Source organism: Bipolaris oryzae (assembly GCF_000523455.1).
Source record: "Bipolaris oryzae ATCC 44560 unplaced genomic scaffold scaffold_26, whole genome shotgun sequence".
NCBI lineage: Eukaryota > Fungi > Ascomycota > Dothideomycetes > Pleosporales > Pleosporaceae > Bipolaris > Bipolaris oryzae.
Genome location: NW_006911302.1, coordinates 137,854 through 158,431, shown reverse-complemented (window position 1 = coordinate 158,431; position 20,578 = coordinate 137,854). Strand labels below are relative to the sequence as shown.

Sequence of the window (20,578 nt, the reverse complement as noted above, 5' to 3'; positions counted from 1 at the left end):
AGAGGAAAAGGAGGCGACGGTTTATCACGGTGGTCTTCGTGGTCGCAGGACAAGATGCTAGCAGCTGAGGGCACGCGGGATGATGCAGCCTCCGCCTATCCCTGCCGGTTTGGGCTAGACTTACCAGATACACCTGTTCCTCGCTAGCACTCATCGCCCGCCTCCCCGTCTCCCCGCCCCTCCCAGACATGCCCTTTGCGTTCCAGATCATCCCTTCTGGCGGCAGGGTTGGATCTGAGTAATGAATCCCAGCTCGAACCCCATGTACTGCCAGCCATCGGTATTCACCCCTCCAGTGCCCTTACATATTGGCCCTGATGGCAACCACAGCCAGCGCCAGTCCCCCAACATTGGATCTGGAGGCGCTGATTCAGGTAACCCCAGACGCCTCCGCACTTGAGGATCGTGCACTCAACTTCCCCAGAGTCTGCCCGCATGCAAGAGGTGCCGAGAGTGTCGCCGCGGCTGTGATACACTCTTGCCAAAGTGCAGGTACACCGTTCCGCCGTCCTACCTGACACGCCTTTTCCGCTCACCGCCACAGGCAATGCACAAAAGCCGGAGTCGAGTGCATGTTCTACGATCACGGACGCAACGAATTGCTGCCGCGAAGGTAAACGTACGTGCGCATCTTCCTGACTCTGGCTAACCGAACCCCCAGTTATATCAGTGGACTGGTGGATCGTTTGCGCCGATTATCCAGCGAGCTTCCCTCGCCAACAGCCTCGACTGATCCTGGGATTCACAACGCATTCGGTGTAAATGTCAAGCACGACGCCTTTGCGCCAGACGTTGCACAGTACGAGCACCATTTTGCAGAGGCTGGAAACAGCTATCGCTATCTGGGTGCAGATTCGTGCCTAGTCAAGTTGCCCAGATTGCACGCAACACAAGACATACGCGGCGAGCGGGCTGACGACGAACTCGATGACTGGCAATGCATGAACAAGGACTCTTCCGAAAAGCAACATGAGCTCAAGCAATTGTATCTTGAGACTGTACAGCCTCTCTATCCTATTCTGGACCCATCACTGCGTTACCTCCAGCCCGAACTACCCACCGATCTCAATTCGACCGAGCTATTCTCTTTGTACATGATTTATTCTATCACATGCTACATTCTTCCCAACACGGGCAAAAAGCATTCACATAACCAAGGCTGGAGCCCTACAGGCAGGCTTGCCTATCACCAAGCCAACTCAATCAGATATCGTTCGTTGGCGACTCAATACTTTGCCGACGCCATGGAACACCTGGAACTAGCAACCTTAGAAACTAACATTGACACACTCCGCTCCGTCTTACTCCTTGCCATTAACAGCTTGTTTGATCCGTTGACTGGTAATATCGGGCAGCAGGTCGCTCTCGCCGGGCGTCTAGCATTCGACCTCGAATCCAAGCGCGCCCTACAAGAACTTGAACCCAACGATATTGAAATGTTACGAGCCATGCATATGACAATTTTCTGTCTCGAAAACCAACTCGCCTCAACCCTCGATCGTCCCGCCTTATTCCCAGAGCCCGTATGTTTAACACATCCTAATTCTCGCCCGCTTTTCCCCGCACAGCTCACGTTAGCCACAGGAATCCGAACTCTGCTTCGACAAGAACAAGCCCTCCGAGTATCTATGCTCCCTATATCGCATGCAGAACCGGTTTCGAAAGGGCGATCTCACAGCCAAGGAAAGCGTAAAAAAGTTACTCCCGCTTTTTGATGAAAAAGATGAGTTAATACCTGTCTTGCGCATCTCACTGCACGCGACCCATCTCCTGCTGAACCCCTGCTGGGGAAGCGCATGGCATGTCTTGTAGGTCCCTTTTCTACAAAAAAATACACACACTTCTTCTACTCCATTCTCCCAAGCTAATCCCTACACAGAGAAGCAGTAGTAAGCTGCGGCAGCATCCACATCTTCATGACTCCATACTGGGTTCACTATGCGGGCACGGTACTGATACAAAACATGCCATCCATATTCGGAGGTAATTTGATCCAACTCTACTCGAATGCGCTGCTGGTGCTTGAGCTTTCCTCGTGGAAATGGCCGAGTTCTGCGGCGTTGTCGGCGTCCTTGGTGGATTTGATGCAACATATGAAGACAAAGTATCAGCCGGATTGGTCAGATAAGTTGCAGCACGGGGGTGTGAGGATCTGAAGGGCTTAGGTGCGATTTAGGAAAGCAGGAAGCACCTGTAGTTTTTTTTTTAGATTTTCTGATAGCATGGGTCCGATCTTGTTTTTCTTGGTTCCAATACGGCGCGTGGTTTTGCTGGTTGTTGGTTTTGAACACATTATATGATTATGGGCTGGGATAGATAATTAGGCTGCTTGTTTGCTTTGCTTGGGATATCGAGTCCTGAAATGACGAGATGTAATGTACATCAATGAAAACGAACACAATTGCCTACTCGTTTATTCTCCGCTATTATTTCTTCGAGGTGATCAAGGCAAAGGACTATCACGCAAATCTCAACCCTTTGCTTGTACACCACAAGATTGCATCTTAGGCTCCTCCGCCGGCTCCTCGGGCATATCAGGAATCCTGCCTTGTCGCTTAAGATTCTCGTACAACGCCAACGCAGACAGTGCCTTGCCATCATGCGCAGCTTCTCTCCAAAAGTTCTCTAGAGGAACTAGTTTCAGTCTGATCCTTTCACCTTCATTCTCCAGTCCCGTCGCTCTGTCCTTGAGCCACTCCATGTGCGCACGTGACAAACGCTTCTGGTATAAGTAGAGTTTCATGAACTCGTCGCATCCGCCTTTGTAGCGAGAAAGTCATTGTCAGCTTGATTTCTCTGTAAAAGGGGATAGATTAGGTCTTACCAGGGCTAGGATACATTGCCGTTCGTAGCTGGCCTGTTGGAGCCAAGGAATCAGCTTGTCCCTGTTCCAAAGCAAGCTCAGACAGATCCAACAACTCTTCTATCTTGACATGGAGGTGCGCCTCCTCTTTCAGTTCTTGAGCTGCTGTTCCGGTAAAGGAACCCGAGTCGTCCAGCATGCCTGCCGGGATCTCGGTAAAAGCCAGGCTGGAAACTGCCAGGCGAGGCTGGACAGTTAGAATGACGTGCTTTTCGGCTTCGCCTGAAGCTTCTGTTGGCTGTACGATGGCCTGGATCGCTGTGTAAGTACCTACTATAATTCGAAGCTAATAGGGGAATTGGAAAGGGAAAAAAAGGCTCGAACACATACAAGAATAGCCACACTTCCGCCCCGCAAGAACGCAGATCCAGGTATCCAATCGCCGTCGCCAGACCCATTTCTAATCTCAGACTGAATCTTCATATATCCAAGTCGCGTATAGTTTTTCTTGTCAAACCAGTCTACAGACTCGATGGTAAGCTCTTCCAAGCGATAAGGCTGCCTATGGAACGGATGCGATTCGTCTTTCTGCGCGTCCAGAGTTCCAAGAAGCCCCAACAGCCAGTTTCGAAGTGCGGGAAACTTGAAAGCTGGTTTGTCGCTGGGGCTGTCGAGGATCTGTGTGAACTCTTGGGCTGTGAGGTTCCAGGGGAGGTAGACTGGGACGGGAGGGTCCAAGGTTTTGCCGTTGAATTCTCTGAGAGTCAGTGCGGCTGGTGACCTGGTTGAGGGCCTCTCGTTTGGGTTATGGATCTCTACGCGCATTTTGGTTGTGGTATGTGTTTGGAGGGAGGTATGTATGTAGTGGGATCGAGGACCAGTGCAAGGCTCCAGAGCCTTCTTATACCTCAAGTCACGTTACACAGGGAAGTGATTTTCATTGATGCACCTCGAGTGTTTGAAATTGAGTGGTGAATCGGCCGAAACACACTTTTGCTTTATTCACTTCCAACAAAGGCGTTGATTATATCGCAGGGGTCTGACAGGTGTGGTGACGGGCCGTTGGGCCAAGTGGTAGGGATGTGCAATGGCATGGAGTCACGGTAACGGCACGCTCCACTTTCCCCACCGACCCACGCGTCGCCCCGCCATGGTTTATGCAGGGTTCCCAAGGGCAAGCAGCCGAGCCGACGACAACTGCACCTGCGCGTCCGCCACCCGCCCAACGTCACGAAACTGTTTACCCTTTGGTCATCCCCCCAGACCTCCCCAGTCATTACTCAATCATCTTGTAACATTCACCCTTTTTTTCGCTTCCTACGCTCTCATCTCACTCATTATGGGCACTTTGACCGCAGATTGCCCACGCCTCGACATTCATTGCCCACACAAGCTTGCCACTAGCTGTAGGCTGACTTCCACGCCCAATTGCTGTGCTTGCGCCGATGAGCGCGTTCACTCAAGAACATACCGAGTGTACATTGATGGAGTTGGTTTTGTGAATCGCGGCACAAGGTGGCAAGGCTACTGCTGGTTCTGTAAAGGTATGAACGATGACAGTGTATCCAGACAATGTCGTAGTCAGCTAACCCCCACCTAGAGTTCTGGAGCAATCGCCTTGCCGCTACTGATCCGCCTCTTGAAATTGCGCAAACACGTATACCCGAGATACCGGATCAGACCGAGTTTCTGGAGCGATGGTGGGAGTTTCATCAGGGATATCGCATCGCAAAGCTTCCTGATGGGACAGAGCAACGTATCGCTGTTATAGGAGAGCCTTTTCATGAAGTCAGCCCTGGTTTCCTACCCCGAACATTAGATCAGCTGCGGGCTGGCGTGGAGAACAATGCATTAAGGCCAGAGAATAGGCTTAGAAGGCGAAGGCTGACATCAGAGGAAGAACGGCCGGAGGAACCGCAGCAGAGTCTAGAGGACGCGCTGGACGACCTGCTTCGAGAGGCTGAAGAGACCCCGAATGCCAACGCAACTGTTCCTACAGAGCCCCAAGCGTTGGTGACCCCTCAGATTCAAGAGAACCCCTCCGAACCGCCACGACCAATGACGCGACGAGAAGCACAAATGCAGCTCGCGAGAGAACGTTTTGCTCGTGTATTCGGGTCCCGTGAAGAACTAGAGCAAGATGACTACGAGTCACCACTTACGCAAATGTACACACGAGCGTACGACCGCCATCGCCAGGCCGAACAGAGAAGAGCAGAGGGAACAGAAGTTGCGCCCCAACTCGATAACTTATCACCGCAAGATCGCCGTGAAATTGAAGAACAACTACTTCGGGGCGTAATGCGGGAATCGCAATCCATTTCTGAGAGTCTGGAGCCAGCAACTGAAGTGTGGAGCTACGCCCCGCGACGAAGAGGCGCAGACGGCGAAGATGCCGCTGTGACCGAAGTCCGCTGGCTGCGCAATAGCGGCGAAATCGATGTCTCCGCCGAGCGCATGGCATATTTCGAGAACAGCGGGGCAGAAGGCACAGAAGCAGCACGGAGGCTCGTAGTCGCATACCGTCAAAGCCAAGCAGAAGACGAAGCACGCATCCGCGCCATATTCGCAAACCCCAACGGCGAATCCAGCTCAGCTGCTCCCATAGCAACAGGTTGGTGGTCGCAGATTCGTCCGCAGTTGTCTGGTATAGCTGGAGTAACTACACAGCCGCTGGCAGAAATGCACAATATCCGTCTGGATTTCGAACAGGAACTCGCCCGTATGCGCGCTGCTCGACCACCCTCACCCCCACTTGTCTCGCTGGACAACCAACCAGACCGGCCGCCGCCAAAGTCTGAGGAGGAAATGACAAAGGTGCTGGCGTGTCAGGTATGTTACCAGCAGCTAGCGGATATAGCTGTGTTACCATGCGGTCACATGGTCATGTGTCAGTGGTGTGCGGACGTCGTGGTGCCGGTTAGACATGGACATATACCGGCGCGTCCGACAAAGTGTCCCATGTGTAGGAAGCAGGTGAAGCAAAGATTTAAGATTCATGCAGGATAAAGGGCGTGTGTTCATGTTGAAAGCTATTGCATAGCTTTTGGCTTGTGATGTTGGATTGAATATTCAAGCGTAAGCTTAGTAAATCTAGTTAGGATGGACTCGAGATAATATATGATCTACGATTCAAGCCCTTCCTTTTTACTCTTGGAATAATATCCTCAAAGCCTATGTTCATATACTCGGCATCCCAATGGAACTACGGGTAGTCATTCCGTCCTCCGCTTCAGTCCACGCAACTTCTCGTGTCCCTCGGTAAGCCTATGGCAAAATGCGTGCAGCGTGCTTTGCGGCTCCGACTGCAGCTGCGCCCCACTGGTCTGGTTCCGCGGCTGGCTTTGATACCACGTGGGAATCCAAATCTGTGTGGGGGCTGGGGACGGGTCGTTGAATGCTGATCTTACGCCTGTTGTTAGGCGATTCTTCGAGTATATCCGAAACGTTATCAAGACGCTGTTGTTGCTTTCAGCACACCCACGAGCCCAGGCAGGGGTCGTATGTCTTAATCGGCGCTATGAGAGCTACCAGCAGAGGATGGTGTGGACGCGTTTATGCATATTCCAGTCGCGTCGGCGCATCAGAGGCCACCATAGATAGCGAAGGAAGACAGAATGAGTACCAACGTGTTGATAACGGCCCATACAAAAGGTATCCAGGTAGACATTTCGAAATATCCAGCTTGATAGACGCCTCCAATACTAAATCCCCAGTCAGCACGCGCTCTCTACCTCGCTCATGAACAAAGTGGTTACTCACAGTCCGCCGACAATCGCGCCCGAGACTAGCGCTTCAATGCCCCCGACCACAGTGAAGAAGGGCACAGTAATCCATATCAGTTTCCAGTTGCGCCATTGTACTCCGCACGCCCATAATGCTACAACCAGGTGTATGCCGCCGACAAGAAGCAGGCTCCAGTATACTGTGAAGCGCAAGACGTCGTCCGGGCGATAGAGGTAGAAAGATGGGTGTGCGCCGGCAGGCAGCGGCCAGTAGAGCGAGGGAAAGGGAGGTGTGGTGTAGCCCTGCGGAACAGCCGAGTTGACGCGCTGGATGAAGCTGGGAAAGAACTCGTTAACTATCATGTTGTCGACGAGTAGTCATGTTGGGGAACTTCGAGGACAGGGGCCGAAACAAGTAATTAATTGACGTGGGTAGGGGTTCAGGTTTAGACTCGCCTCATTCGGGCAACAACATGGTTTGGTTATGGCTTTTCTGGGTCGTTTGGCGCACGTGACTGGTTGTGCAGTTCGATAGCCGTTAGTATATAGTACCCAGTGTTTGGTTACACATCCGCGTCCAACCAACTATCCCCCATACTTGTGACGTCGACCTACGCACATAGTAAATGAATGTTGACGGCGGGCTGGGGCCCGAGCTCGCAACCTCGGCTCGACGCGCGTGAGCGCAACAGTCAACACCCGAAGCCCATCATCATCGCATTCCCGACGACGCCACGAACAAGTCTTCGAATGCGCCAGCTGCCGTAGCCTTCCACGGGCTACCTCGAATCCCCAATCATGCCTGTCGATCGCCTCTTGTCGACACTGCTGCGCTCGCTGCAGACATATACGGATCAGCAGGACACGCCGCGGTATGCATGCATCTCGAGTTCCCCCATGTGAACGCACCCGCGCATATACTGACTGTAAAGTAGCCTCCTTGGAACCGCGTCTTCACTGCTCACTACCCTCGGGAACCCGCACAACCTTAGTCTTTTGACTTCGCATCTGCTTACGGCCCCCGCGCTATGGGACCGTCCCGATGGCGTGCGGACGCCCCTGCGCATGCTCTCCGTCTTCCACTCGGCTATCACGACAATCATTAATCATCACAACGATGTGCGCTTTAACAAGGCACCCAAACTTACGCCTGGCCAGGTTCCCACAGGAGGGGGCCTATCACTCGATGAATGGGTGCGCGCCGTGGTTGCGGGCGCGGACGACCGGAGCCGACGATGGAAGCACCTGGTTGTGCTAGGAGGCCTGTTGATTGGCATTGGCAATCTCGAAGAGCAGGGAATGGATTTATACTGGGCATCCGCTATGCGCAAAAGGGTAGAAGCCGCGCTTGTGCGGGCGACGAATCTGGCCCTGGTTGAGGTTAGGGAACGCTCTGAGGCTGATGGATTGGGAGGCCATACGATAACATTGGTTCTTAATCACGCCTTCGGATGCATTGGAGACGTGGAAAGAACGCTGTTTAATTATGATTTGCTGCTTCCTGTCCTCATTGGAACGGCGTTTTATTCCAATGAAGGGTTTCAGTCGGCATACTTCCTTGGTGGCTTGGATCTGGATGTGCGGACGACACAGTCAGGAAAGCTGGATTGGAGTGTAAGTTTATAGCAGATGAGTTGAGGATCTTGCGCTGACCATACATAGCCACACTCCAGTTCCTTTAGACAGGTCGAGGTCATCATGAATAGGCCGCTTGTAGCCTCAATGGGACCTCTATCGCGTCTGATTGCGCATGCAGTTGAGAATGTCAAGAACCCCTGGATTATCCAAACTATGATGGACGATCTGGCAAGTTTTTCTCGTGCCCTCACGACGCAATGGCGGCAGAACAAGTTTTCTGATATTGAGCCCGCCGAAGAGGCAGCCAACCTGGAAGAGGAAGCGCTTCACAAGACCACACCACAGCTGTGGAACCTTCTCAAGGCCTCCTTGTTCGCCACGACCATCATCCTTCGCGGTGTCTTCAAACGAACACTGGCTGACAGGGCACTTGCTACTGATGCCGTTGCCCCATTGCTCGCTGCGCAAGCCTTGCAAACGCTACGCCATCTCTACTTCATCACATCGCGGCTAGGCCCAGCATCCTTCTCCCAACACACCTTCGTCTACCTCACTGCCATCGACATACTCGCTGCCTATCCCAACCACGCCGACAAATTCCTCAAAACAATCGCCTCCCAACATCTCGGCCAGATCCCCAGCCACCCCCTGGACCGCATCCTCGACCTCTACTTCCTCAACACAGCCGAGCACTTTACCCTCGTCCTCTCCCCTTCCACCAACGAAGACCTCCTCGTCGCATCCGCAGTCCCCTACCTCGCCGCAGCCGAAAACCGCAACATGCTCCCCATCTTCGAAGCTGCGCACAGCGTCATGCTCGCCGTGCTCTCCGCCCCTCAATCCGCAAACCTAACCGCAAAGCACCTCCCCTTCTACATCGACGCCCTCTTCCGCGTCTTCCCCAACAATCTTTCCCCGCGCCAATTCCGCCTTGCTTTCAAAACCCTCATGCGCGTTACCGCGCCCCCATCCCCTTTATCAGCAACGCACCCAGACCTCCCAGCTACCCTGTTGGAAATCGTCTATCACCGCGCTCTCAACGCGCCTACGATCCCTCTTCCTCCAGACGCCGTAGCACTCGCCCTACAAGACTCCGACGCCCCGCCCCCACTACTGTCCGAACAAGCCGTTCTCGCGCTCACCCTCATCGACGCTCTCCCGTATCTCCCTATTGCCCTGCTGGATGAATGGCTGCCCTTGTGCGCGGAGCTGCTGAATCAGATCCACGACGATGAGATGCGTGAGGTGGGGAAGCGAAGGTTCTGGGAGGTACTCGTCAGTGGGGAGATGGATCCCGAGCGCAGTGTTGTAGCGGTGAATTGGTGGAGTACGATGGGAGGCAGGGAGAGGGTGTTGTATGGACGGGAGGAAGGGGTTGGGTGGATGAGTGGGGCACTACCGGTTGAGGAGGAGAGGAGGGTTAGGGAGAGTAAATTGTAGGCTTATTGTTGTTATTGTTTGTGGATTGGAATAATTGGAATATGATACCCATTCGTTCTTTTTTTTGGAAAACTTTCTTTTTTTTCAATATTGTGAGCTTGAGGAATTTGTAATGTATGTGAGAGGTAGTGGTATGATGTTTGCCTGAGAAGTCGATCTGCGACTTTTTTTTTTCTCTTTTTGGGTGCACGCTACAGTCCCCCCTCCCCTTGTTAAGGAGATATCTCGTATTCCTCGAGCTAACGAAAGGTAGCAAGTCATGTATCTAGCGCTTGACGCTCAACAAAAACGAACGAATCGAATCGAACCTGTAAAAGCGAGAGAGAGAGAGAGGGAGAGATAATACAGTGGGAGAAAAGAAAAGGATATTACATATATGTAAAAACAAAAAAAAGGATGAGAAAGGGCTGAGCGGCCGTGGGCAAAGAGGTCGTGAAGCCAACTTTTTTTTCGATGCATAAAGGAGTGGAAAAAAAAGGTTTCCAAAAGGCAAGAAAGAGCGGGATACTACTAGACTATCCCTACAATTCTCGTTTCCGCCCTCCGTAACTCCAGCAACGCGACATCTCCCTCCTCCTCATCCTCCTCGGGTCCCCCCCTCCCCCTCGACATTGTCGACGCCGACTTTGCTGCATCACTCTGCTTCCTAAACTCACCCTGGCGCACACTCCCATCCGTCCCTCTGGCCGGTTCGTACGGAAACCTCTGCGGGGCACTGCCCCGCACCGAGGTGCCCGAGAAATAATGTTTGGCAAAGACTCTGAGGGCCGGTGCCGACGAGACAATGACGCCGAGTTGGATTTCGAGGACGGCGAGGAGGAGCGCGGGCCAGGTGGTCCACGAGGAGTCGTACAGTTCGTTGTTGAAGATTGTGTGGATGGCGAAGACGCGGGCGATGCAGACGATGCAGACTACGTAGCCCGACGCGAATAGTGTTCCCAAGGTGATCTTCTGGCGCTTGGGGATCTGTAAGTTCCAGTAGAGTAGCGTGGGGAGGCAAGCGGCGATTGCGTCTTGCACTGCGGAAACGATGCTGGCGGCCATTATGTCTGCTTCTTCGTTGACCCAGCAGTGGTACTTGTAGCCGGAGATCTGGCGGGCTATATCGAATTGGTACCAGAATGATGCGAGCGGGTTGCACGCCGTGAAGAGAATGACGGTGAAGGCGGTGATGAAGACAGCGATTATGGTGATGCTGATCCAGGTGACGATGCGGAAGGTGCTGGGGATGCAGCGTGCGTCGAGGCGGCGGTAGAAGAGGAGGATGGAGATTTTGATTAGTCCGCTCGCGATGATGTAGAGGAGGTAGACTGCGAAGACGATTTTACGTTCCGGAATGTAGAGGTTGGGTGTTACGTCCCACATGTGACGGTCAAAGCCGTAGACTTCGGTTGCTATCGCTTTGATGTTAGTTACATGCTAGCATTGGAAAAGACTCCTCTTTTCTCTCTCGCCTTTTCTTTTTCTTGCGTTTTTTCTCTCTTGGGGTTGCATACCTAGACATACCACTACCGTGAACCCGATTGTCGGAATCTGTACGGCAGATCGAAATGTCAGCAATTAGTAGACGGACTATAGACAGGGAGATAAGGGGTTTTCACTTCCATACCATTGCAAGCAGTATTATCCAATCGTCCAGTCCACCATTTTTCCGTATAAAGAATCGAGCCCAAGTTCTCGCTGCTACAATGATAATCATGATTGTTCCAAAAACACCAGCCAGAGCGGGCACGACTTTCGGCCGGGTGATCGGATCATCGTAGTTGGGCGTTGGCCATTTTGCCAGCACTTCGAGCGGAGGAAGAACGCCGCTGGAGCCACTGCCATTAGGATTCAGATGTGTGGCCGGCATACTTGATCTGGCTCCAGGTGTGAGTGGAGGGGTATATATTAAAACAACGTGTTACTCTTCCGTCCAGAATATACTAGGACGGCGTAACGGCTAATAATACGAAAGGTGAAAGCTAATGTAAAGTGAGTTCAGGATTGTCCACACGGGCCTTGCTCACAAATATCAAGTCATGCTGGGGGATCTAGTCGTACCACGTCACAATCAACTGACAGACGACGGGAGGCGAATTGCCTTTACAGCAACAACACCCATTCATACTTAGCACCCGCACGGCACGGCGCTTTCCACCCGAAGCAAACTCTAGTTCTTCCGTATTGGAACATCCAACATCTTCCGCGGCTCGGACGACGCTTAGAGCTAGGAAAATGGATAAACACAAACCATTGTGACTGGTGAGCCAAACACACAATGTTAGACCTTGCTCTAGAACTCCCTTTCCCCCTCCCAGAAGCAGCCAACCACTGCGTCCTTAAGCGTCAAATAACACGACGCATTACCGATACGCGACGCATACCCCGCGATCGCGTTTCATGTACCCTTGACAGGATGTTGTACATTGAGGCCCTTGGATGATTTTCCATGTACCGGTTCCCCGGAGAAAAGATTGGTAATGTACGTGAAACAAAACGTAACCCCTACCCTGCCATTGCCCGGTGAGTAAGGGTCCAGTTGTCGAAGCTAAAATAACCATTGGTGGCATTAATGCAGCCATTCATTGTTTACCAGGGTTCGTGCCCCTACATCTATCATTGTAACGTCAGCGAAGCCCCGACTCAATAATAGAGATGGGTAAGCCCAAGACTGCCAATACGAAAAAGACAGTAAAAGAAGATGTGCAAAGTTGATTGTTTGAGAGGTGACCCCGCTGAGGATGGATGGCCTTGCCAAGACACTCACACTGTATCGGAAAGGTGTATTAGCCAGGGTCGTGGCGAAACGCCAGATCGATCCAGATCTCACGTGGGGATGATCATCATCTTGGCTCATTACGAAAGGGTGGCTGATGGGGACCTTGATCTACAAATCGCATATGCCGGCACTTGTTTTCCTTGCGTGATCATCGCGTGGTCTAGTTCACCGTTCTCATTTAGCCAGGAACCTGAACAAGTCCACCTACTCGACGAATAGCATTGGGATTTCGTACTACCTCATTTGCGGGGTTGGAAGGGGGGTGGGTTATACAGCGACTTGTGTCTTTTGCCATTGTATTTTATGCAAAAGTCAAAGTTCTTGTCAGCTGCCTTGTTTTACGTTTGGCTTACCGTTAGTTGGCTAGAATACGGTACACTACCGTTGGGATACGAGCAGGGCAAACCTTTGTATGTGGGTCCTTAATCAGGGGATGATACAAGCTAGGATAGAGAATAGGAGCTATACTGTATATAATGTAAGTTTCATTGAGATTGTTCAGAACATCTAGATATTTTCCCCTGATATGTAAATTAACAATAGAGTCATCCGAAGAAGAGCCTGATTATCAATTTCGGCGTCTCTAGGTACAAATGACGGTAATCACAATGCATCGTACCCTACTGTGCTACGCAGGCAACAGGAATACAAGGCATTTCTTGTGGTACTTGCTTGTCCCAGATCTTTCTGTTAGCTTAGCACGATTAGACAAATGCATGTAGCCGTAGAGCTTCTGGATACGAATCACACCACTTTTGTCAATGCCGCGGAGGCAGTCGGAAGCAATCTCAGAACCCAGCTAGATCTGCAGTGACGTTCGTGACTCATGCAAAACACCTCATGCAATGCACGTTTGTTCGATGCAAGGAAGAGGCAAAATAGAATAGATCGACAAATGAGGGAATGGGTGTTTACAAATTGCAAGGACTAGTTACACAAGAACGAATCTACCCCATCAACCAATTGATCAAAAGAGAAAACGACCCCGTTTATTGTCAAAGAAAAATAAGAAAAGCAACTTTGCGTTGTAGTTGCATGAGGCGTGTATTTTGTTAAAACAGTTTTGGAAACACAAACGAAACAGAACATGACGTTGTTGGCGTTGCTGCGCTGTATGACGAGTAATGGAAGGAAGAAAGTTCAAATGCAAACCTCAGGGCCGAGCGCCATCCGATGCGCCAAGAGATACCGGCTTGAAGGAAATACAAAAAAGGAAATAATAAGAGACGCCGTCGCCATGCGAAGTCTTGCATAATTTACACCAAGGGCGCGCCCTTGTTTTAAGAGTCAGTGGCCCACGTGGTGGGCACTCGTTCGGTCGCACCCTACGTTTGCTCCTCTTTGGGACTTGCCGTGCGCGACTCTGAGCGCTGGCGGATGACGGCATCCTTTAGCGCCCTCAACTTCTCTTCAGTCACACGAATGGCTTCGTCCATATCCCTCTCTTTCATGTCTCTGGACGAAATTCGATTCTGCGCGTCGACTTCCGGCTGAAGCCTTGCGCCGGTGACAACGGAACTTTGGACCCGATCCAACGCGACCCTCTCTTCGAGCCAAGCCCATAGATCGGACTCTTCATGACGCCAAATCTCTTCGTACGCTACCTGTCTCTGAGCAGTTGACCACTGGTTCGGACCAGTGACTCCTGTAGTACCTCGGAAAAGCCATGTGTACATGAGGAGCGCTCCGAGGATAAAGATGATGACTTGTGGAGTGAAGATAGACTCTAGCACATCGGCTAGTGGGCCCAACAAACTGCGAACAGGCTCCAATACGCCCCAGTTGCTTTCCTTGGATTGGCTGACTGGAGCAGCAACTGACGTTGGTGCGGGTGCATCGTCCAAGAGATTTCCTTTGGAGCGTTTCCTGCCCTTTCCGCCCTTGCCCATAGCTTTGCCACCGCCGGCTTTGGCGGCGCTTACAGCAGTGCGAAGAGCAGCAGTGAGTGAGGTGGCGTATGACATTTGCCCATCATTCGCACCTTTCTCGATAGGGCCTGGTTATGGTCAGTACATTATTGATCATCAGTAACAAAGTTATTGTTTTACCCTTTAGCCAACTCTTTCCGCTCCATTCGACAGTAAATGTCATGATCAGGCGTGTGCTGTTTCCCGGTCCCCACATCAGACAATACCGCGTCTTGGTGAGGAATATGCTTCCATTGGGCACATCCGGAGTTGCCGTGCTGCATTGCACACTCATAGCTTTCTCCAAGTCGAACTGTTCCAAGTTCATAGAGATGTTGCATTTGGTCTGTCGAGGGCCTACAGGGGCATTCAGTGGCTTGATGTAGGAATAGTTGAAAGTTTTTGAGTCTTCACCCAGCCCCTTCTTGTCGTCTTCCATTTGCAGGTCAGTACACTTTTGATCGTCGACCAACCACTTGCGCATGAATGCACCAGAAGCAGGACCGAACATCAAGCTGTACACCTTGCCTAGAGGCGCGGGAATAGTAGTGTCGATGAGTAGTTTGTCGTAGTGTTGATCACTGTCACCGCACTCGCTAGGTCCATGTGTTGATGGACCAGGGAAATCCTGTGCAGCAGAAGCAGCCCCGTTGGTTGCCGCTTTGGCAGCATCCGCAGTGTCACCACCGCCACCATAAGCCTGTGCTACTGCGCCGCTGACCTTTCGTGTCGTTTCGACAGGTACAGCAGAGCCGGCTTCGCTGCCAGTTACGCTACCCTCTCCAGGCTCTGTGAAACTACCTATACCGTCATCGTCCTCGGCGTCTTCGTCGTATACCTCGTCATCCGAATCTTGACTGGATCCGTCGTCACTGGGGACTGACTCTGCTTTTTCCGTCTTGTCGCCCGTGCCGCCTGATCCGTCTAGGGTGACACCGTTGAGAGATGACTTGAGATTGGGGTGAGATATCTTCCAGATGCCAATGATGAGATCATAGGTCGAGTCTCGCGACAGAAATGAGGCGAATACGTTACGAGCGTGGAGAGTCTGGATGACTATAGCATTGGGAAAGAGGACAGCAGTGGACTTTTTCTCAACAGACACAACCTCGTCGAAGCTGATGACTAGGTTGGTAACCCATCCCAGGATGTTACTAGAAAAACACAAATGGCCTTCTGAAACATATAAGCGTCCGTGAAGCAAGATTTCCTTCTGGAGGGCTGCACTATAGTCCTCGATCAAATAATCGTCCTCGGGAACGCTTTTGAACAGATTATGGAATTCCTTGTTTCGTCTGGGCGGTGCGACTGCAAAACCAGTTCCATTCAACCGCTGGCTTTGCAGTGCGGCACTTGGAGCTAGAGTATTTGTACTTGCACTAATGACTCCACCCAGTGTATTCCCTGTGGTAGCGGAGCTGCCCCTGTGTCGTCTCCGTCTGCCAGCGCTTATACGGCTGCGAACGCTGCCCTGTCGGTGTATCGACGCTGGCGAGTCGGTCAGCTCGGTTTGCCGGGGAGGAGTGGCAGCACCATTTCCTGATTGACCAGAGACGGCAGTCAGCGACCGTGGGCGTTCGCTGGCTACAGACGGGGGCTTGTCGCCTGCATATGCGGCCGAGACTGCTTGAGCAGCAGCCCTGTCCTCAGACTTTGCAGAAGCCTCGTCGGCCTGCATGGCTACGTTTGTTGCAGAAGACATGGGGCTGGCGTCTTTATTGTCAGTAATGCCAAGTTGTTCGAGGCTAAGGTTTCCAGAGCCAAGAGTTTCAACGGCAGGTCTACGCTGCGGGGCGCCTTCTGTTGCAGCCGTACTAGCGTTGGCTGGTCCAATGACTTCCTCACCACCGCCTTCGGTCTCCTTTTCCTCCTTTTGCTGTTGTTGGCTAGCCTTGTTCTTAGCGTTTTGATTGATTGCAATGGTGTCGGTAATGTTGCTAGCAGCGTTCTGCGCAGCAGAAAAGATGGAAGCAAAGAAACCACCAGACACACCAGGAGACGATGGCAAGACAGCAGTTCCTCCAGGAGTTTTTGCCTCTTCGGGATGAGGAGTCAGGGGCGGGATAGACGATTGTGATAGCTTGCTCGGGGGATTTGTCGCTGATCGTACGCGTCTGTGCGCTATCATACTCCCCGATGAAGGGGCGGCTACGTTGGAAGTTGACTGCGCAGCAGTGGGCTTGTGGTCGTTGTCGGAATGTATTGACTCTGTAGGCGAGGACGCGTTTCCATCAGTTGGCGTGGGTGGAGTTATGAAGGTCTTGGGGGCATCAATTAAATTTGAGGATGCTGCAGGTAGATTGGTTGTAATAATACGTTTGGGAGCCGCGGATCGGGGCGATGGACTCGACCGTGTCTCTCCGTCTATGAGAATCTGTGGTGGTGAGGCTGCGATGGAATCATCGGCAACTTTGGCGTCACGCTTCTTTGCTCCAAAAAATGATCCAATACCACCTCCGCTTGTGCTCGGCCTTGCAGTCTCTATCTCGGTGCCAACTTTGGGAACAACGGGAGTTGTGGTCGATCTGCGGTTGGGCGTGAATGCTTCCCTGAGCTTTCCAACTGGCGATACACCCCGTTTGTTTCCAGAGACGTCAGTGGTGTTGACGGGTTTGGCGTTGCTGTCCTCGGTCGAGACCTGAGAGTTTACGAGTGTCGCATCTGCAGAGTTGGTAGAGTCGACCGTCTCGGAGGCTATGAGAGGCGAAGAGAGTGTCAAGAGACCGGCATGAGATTGGTGTGGTGAGATGCCGGGACGCTTTTGAGGAGGCGGGCTGTGGGGAGATTTAGTAGCAGCACACAGAGGGAAGCGAGTAGGTAGGTTCGAGGCAAAGAAACTATGAGACGGACAAGTGTTGAAAAGAAACAAAAGAAAGGGCAAAGCGAGGGTTGAGGATGAATTGCAGGCGGATATGCGATCATGGGAGAGAGGGAGAGAGGCAGCGGGTGGGGAAGCTAGTGGCCAGAACGTATGCCTGGGCGCAGTGGAGTGGGTGCCTAAGGGCCACTGCACCGGCCAAACCTTGCCCAGCAAACCCCTAAAGTGCAATGTGCAGCGCCGTTGGAAGCGAAGGGCAGAGTGCAAAGGGCGTGTGCCTGAAACCAATAGAAAACGGGGCACTTACGTTTCGGATTCGGAGTCGTCGGTGAGCAGGCTGCTGGCAACGCTCTTTGCCAGGCCTAGTGAGTCGTCGCTCTGATATGGATGGTTGATGCCGGGCCGCTTGAGCTCGGGAACCGGCGGGACAGGCTCGTCAGGGTCAAGGAAGGACAGGTCCTCGCGGCTGGCAGAAGCCGAGATGGACGTCTCGCGCTTTTTGCGACTTTTGAAGAGCTTCGACATGCGGCGGCGATGCGACGACGAGGCGTCGCTGCGGCCGTCTTCGGAGTTTTGGCGACTCTTGCGACGGTCGGTGGCGCCGTCGGTGGGCTTGGAGACGACGTCGTCGTTGCTGCTTGCAATGGATACCGTCGACGAAGCCAGGCCTTTGGAGTAGGATGGTGGTGCAGCCAGGGTGGTGTCCTTGTCTCTGGGAGGGCTGAGGACGGAGCCAATGCTCCTGCGCCGCTCCTGCGAGGCCATGGGCGGTGGCGTGGGCGAGGCGCAGAGGGCGAAGTTGGATGCGCTCGACGAGTAATAGCAGTAGGACGAGTAGAACAGAGCAGGTCAAGCAAGTCAAGCAAGTCAAGCAAGTCAAGCAAGTCAAGCACGTCAAGCAAGCCAAGCCAGTCGTCGGGGCCAGTAGGTGCCTCAAGCCAGCATCTTAAACGTTATAATGGATCGAGGGGGTGGCTGCTGGCTGCTGGCTGCTGGCTGTGGCTATGTCTGCATGTCTGCTCGTATATGTATCTGTACTTATCTGTAGGCGTCGATTACGTAGGTCCAGACTCGGTGACGCGCATAGGGTGGGTGCACTCAATCAAGGGGAAGACGGAAGACGGAAGACGGAAGACGGGAGACGGGGTCTGTTGTGGGTGTAAGTATGAATGTGTGCACCCCATACATCCTATGTACCCACACCCCCATATGTATGCCTTGCGTCTAATCTGGCACGCCGAATAAAAGTAAGCACGGCACGCCTGTTGAGGGCTGAAACGGTGCCCTCATCCTGCCCGTATTCACGGGTCCAGTGATCGACTCGTGGTTGCATGCCCGCGCCGCATCATCCCTGTCCGCCGACCATCATCCATCGTCAGCCTAATAATATCACGTTCACCACCGTCATTACCACCACCACTACTACTACGACCACACCACCTTACCCACGCCCTGAGCATGTCCTCCCTCCGCGGCTTCAACAAACACCGTCGCCGCCGCCATGGAGTCCGCCCACCTTACTCACGCCCATGATCACGCCCGCGCTGCCGCCGCTGCTACGCGCAGCAATAGCGTCGCGACCGCGGGGCAGGAGCACGACCTGGCCGCCGCCGCCTTTCATAATGCCACCAACGATACACATAACGCTGAGGTATTCAAGATCGCATGAACCTCACCAGTACTCCCCCGGGCTGACTGCTAACCCAGGCCCTGCGCATCCTTGCCCTGCTCGAGGTGCACCATCGCAAGCTCGCCGGCCTAATCAAAGAAGCTCCGCCCAAGCAGAAGAAGACGACCGCTGGGACCAAGCAACCTACCGACTCATCGGTCTCTTCCTTGCCCAAGTCCTCAGCTACCACGGCTTTGCAAACCCCAGCCGCTTCTTCTACAACTCTGCCGACGTCGCGCCGCCGACTGCCCCAGTCGTCAATAGCTACCAACCTGGCCGAGAAGCGCGGCATACCCAGCGCAAAGAGAGCCACCGCTGCCCCTGCTGTCAGCAACTCAAATGCTACGGCCGCCCGCCATGACCAGCCATCTACGCCTGTCCGCGACCTCCTCGCCCAGCACTCGCGCAAAGGAGACCCTCTAGCTGCAAACGACTCGCTCAAGCACCCCGCCCCAGCCTCACCCTCACCACAACGCTCCTCGCCCCCACCAGACGACAACTTCCGCCGCTTCTACAACGCCTTTGGCGGCATTATATCTGCCATCAGCGCGCCCCTTGCCTTTACATCCTTACCTCTCAACCCCTCAGCATCCACCCCCGAGCCAGAGCCACCAAGAGAACAGGACAGGGCTGCAAGGACAAAGTCTAGAAACCACTCGCCTGAAGCTTCGAGGACTGTTACTTCTTCGGTTCCCGATCTTGCCGCCCTCATCAGTAAACCTGCTTTGCGTGCCTTGAGGGAAGACGGTGCGCCTCCGCTTGGTCCCAACGAGAGCTTCTACCTGGTCCCTACCACAGGCGGCACAGTCACCTACGCTAGTGTCCTGCGCGACCCCAACGCACCCAACCTTTCTGCAAACAACCAGTACAACACACTCGACGATGGCTCCGGATCTCTGAGAGGCAGCTCCCACGAAGAGTTTGTCGATGCGCGCGAGAATGTTGGCCCTCCTTCACCCACCAGGACACGCCGTCCACTCTCCCGTGGGAACCCAGGCACAGGCGTCACCACTCAGCTCAACATACCTGCGGGCAGAGGGTCGCGCCACAAGACCATGGAAGAGCTCGCCCTCGAAAACGACACGCTCAAGTCTGTGATCGACAAGCAAGCCAAGCGCATCCAAATGTGGGAGCTCAGCTCGCAAAACTCCTTCAACGCTCTCGCCCAGTCCTTCCGTGTTCGAGGCTCCGGACGCGGCAACAGCGACCCCAGCTCCCTTGCCGCCCACGGCGTGCACCCACACCCGTCCCTCCCTTCCCCTCCCATCCCAGGCCATACGCAACAGCAGCACCCGCCGCCTCAGCCACCCACCTCACCAGGCTCCGCTCCACCACCCGACGCCGAAGCCCTCAAGCGCATAGCCGATCTCGAAGCCCTGCTCGCCTCCCAAAACGCAAAGATCGACGACCTCATGGCCAACAATGACAAGCTCGCCAAACAGCACGAGAGAGACGCACAGGTCCTCGGCCGCTACCGCGAGCAGTGGGAAAAGCTCAAGGCGGGCGCTAGGAAAAAGGAACAGGAGAGGCGTGATAAGAGAGTCTTGGTATCGGATGGTAAGCCCACGGATTCTTTGGCAACCGAACCCGAGACGACTGCCGATCAAACTGCTGGTCAGCCGGAGGCACTGGAACAGCAGCAGAAACAATCACAGCAGCAGCAACAAGAACAAGAAGATGATATACAGGAAGAACCGGGCTTTGGAAAGGCTTAGATAATATACCCTTTTTTTTCCGAGTACCCATTCTTGAATGAATCACATGTACCAATCGAACACTTGCGTGTAGCTACACTGTCAGGAATAATCACACTCGACTTATACACAATTGCTTTCAACTCATCTTATATATTTAATTACTAGACAACCGAAGATACT

General features: G+C 53.2%; 7 protein-coding genes across 7 annotated transcripts; 4 read left to right on the top strand and 3 right to left on the bottom strand.

Moving 5' to 3' along the window:
• Positions 1-317: 317 nt before the first annotated feature.
• Positions 318-2,156, top strand: COCMIDRAFT_88017 (uncharacterized protein; the record flags this gene model as incomplete). Its single annotated transcript, XM_007687168.1, has 6 exons — positions 318-374; positions 425-492; positions 545-613; positions 662-1,523; positions 1,579-1,808; positions 1,880-2,156. 6 exons carry the CDS (start codon positions 318-320, stop codon positions 2,154-2,156), a joined length of 1,563 nt encoding a protein of 520 aa, XP_007685358.1.
• Positions 2,157-2,470: 314 nt separating this feature from the next.
• COCMIDRAFT_88101 (uncharacterized protein) lies at positions 2,471-3,628 on the bottom strand (the record flags this gene model as incomplete). Its single annotated transcript, XM_007687167.1, has 3 exons — positions 2,471-2,760; positions 2,825-3,113; positions 3,194-3,628. The coding sequence occupies 3 exons, from the start codon at positions 3,626-3,628 to the stop codon at positions 2,471-2,473; spliced, it is 1,014 nt and encodes a 337-aa protein (XP_007685357.1).
• Positions 3,629-4,142: 514 nt separating this feature from the next.
• COCMIDRAFT_34382 (uncharacterized protein) lies at positions 4,143-5,812 on the top strand (the record flags this gene model as incomplete). Its single annotated transcript, XM_007687131.1, has 2 exons — positions 4,143-4,347; positions 4,404-5,812. 2 exons carry the CDS (start codon positions 4,143-4,145, stop codon positions 5,810-5,812), a joined length of 1,614 nt encoding a protein of 537 aa, XP_007685321.1.
• Positions 5,813-6,386: 574 nt separating this feature from the next.
• COCMIDRAFT_88236 (uncharacterized protein) lies at positions 6,387-6,891 on the bottom strand (the record flags this gene model as incomplete). Its single annotated transcript, XM_007687166.1, has 2 exons — positions 6,387-6,507; positions 6,566-6,891. The coding sequence occupies 2 exons, from the start codon at positions 6,889-6,891 to the stop codon at positions 6,387-6,389; spliced, it is 447 nt and encodes a 148-aa protein (XP_007685356.1).
• A 435-nt stretch (positions 6,892-7,326) lies between these two features.
• Positions 7,327-9,546, top strand: COCMIDRAFT_34380 (uncharacterized protein; the record flags this gene model as incomplete). Its single annotated transcript, XM_007687130.1, has 3 exons — positions 7,327-7,400; positions 7,464-8,142; positions 8,191-9,546. 3 exons carry the CDS (start codon positions 7,327-7,329, stop codon positions 9,544-9,546), a joined length of 2,109 nt encoding a protein of 702 aa, XP_007685320.1.
• A 510-nt stretch (positions 9,547-10,056) lies between these two features.
• Positions 10,057-11,398, bottom strand: COCMIDRAFT_88217 (uncharacterized protein; the record flags this gene model as incomplete). Its single annotated transcript, XM_007687165.1, has 3 exons — positions 10,057-10,940; positions 11,043-11,079; positions 11,156-11,398. The coding sequence occupies 3 exons, from the start codon at positions 11,396-11,398 to the stop codon at positions 10,057-10,059; spliced, it is 1,164 nt and encodes a 387-aa protein (XP_007685355.1).
• A 7,135-nt stretch (positions 11,399-18,533) lies between these two features.
• Positions 18,534-20,416, top strand: COCMIDRAFT_24040 (uncharacterized protein; the record flags this gene model as incomplete). The annotated part of the gene is made up of 2 exons (XM_007687121.1): positions 18,534-18,683; positions 18,740-20,416. The coding sequence occupies 2 exons, from the start codon at positions 18,534-18,536 to the stop codon at positions 20,414-20,416; spliced, it is 1,827 nt and encodes a 608-aa protein (XP_007685311.1).
• Positions 20,417-20,578: the final 162 nt, after the last annotated feature.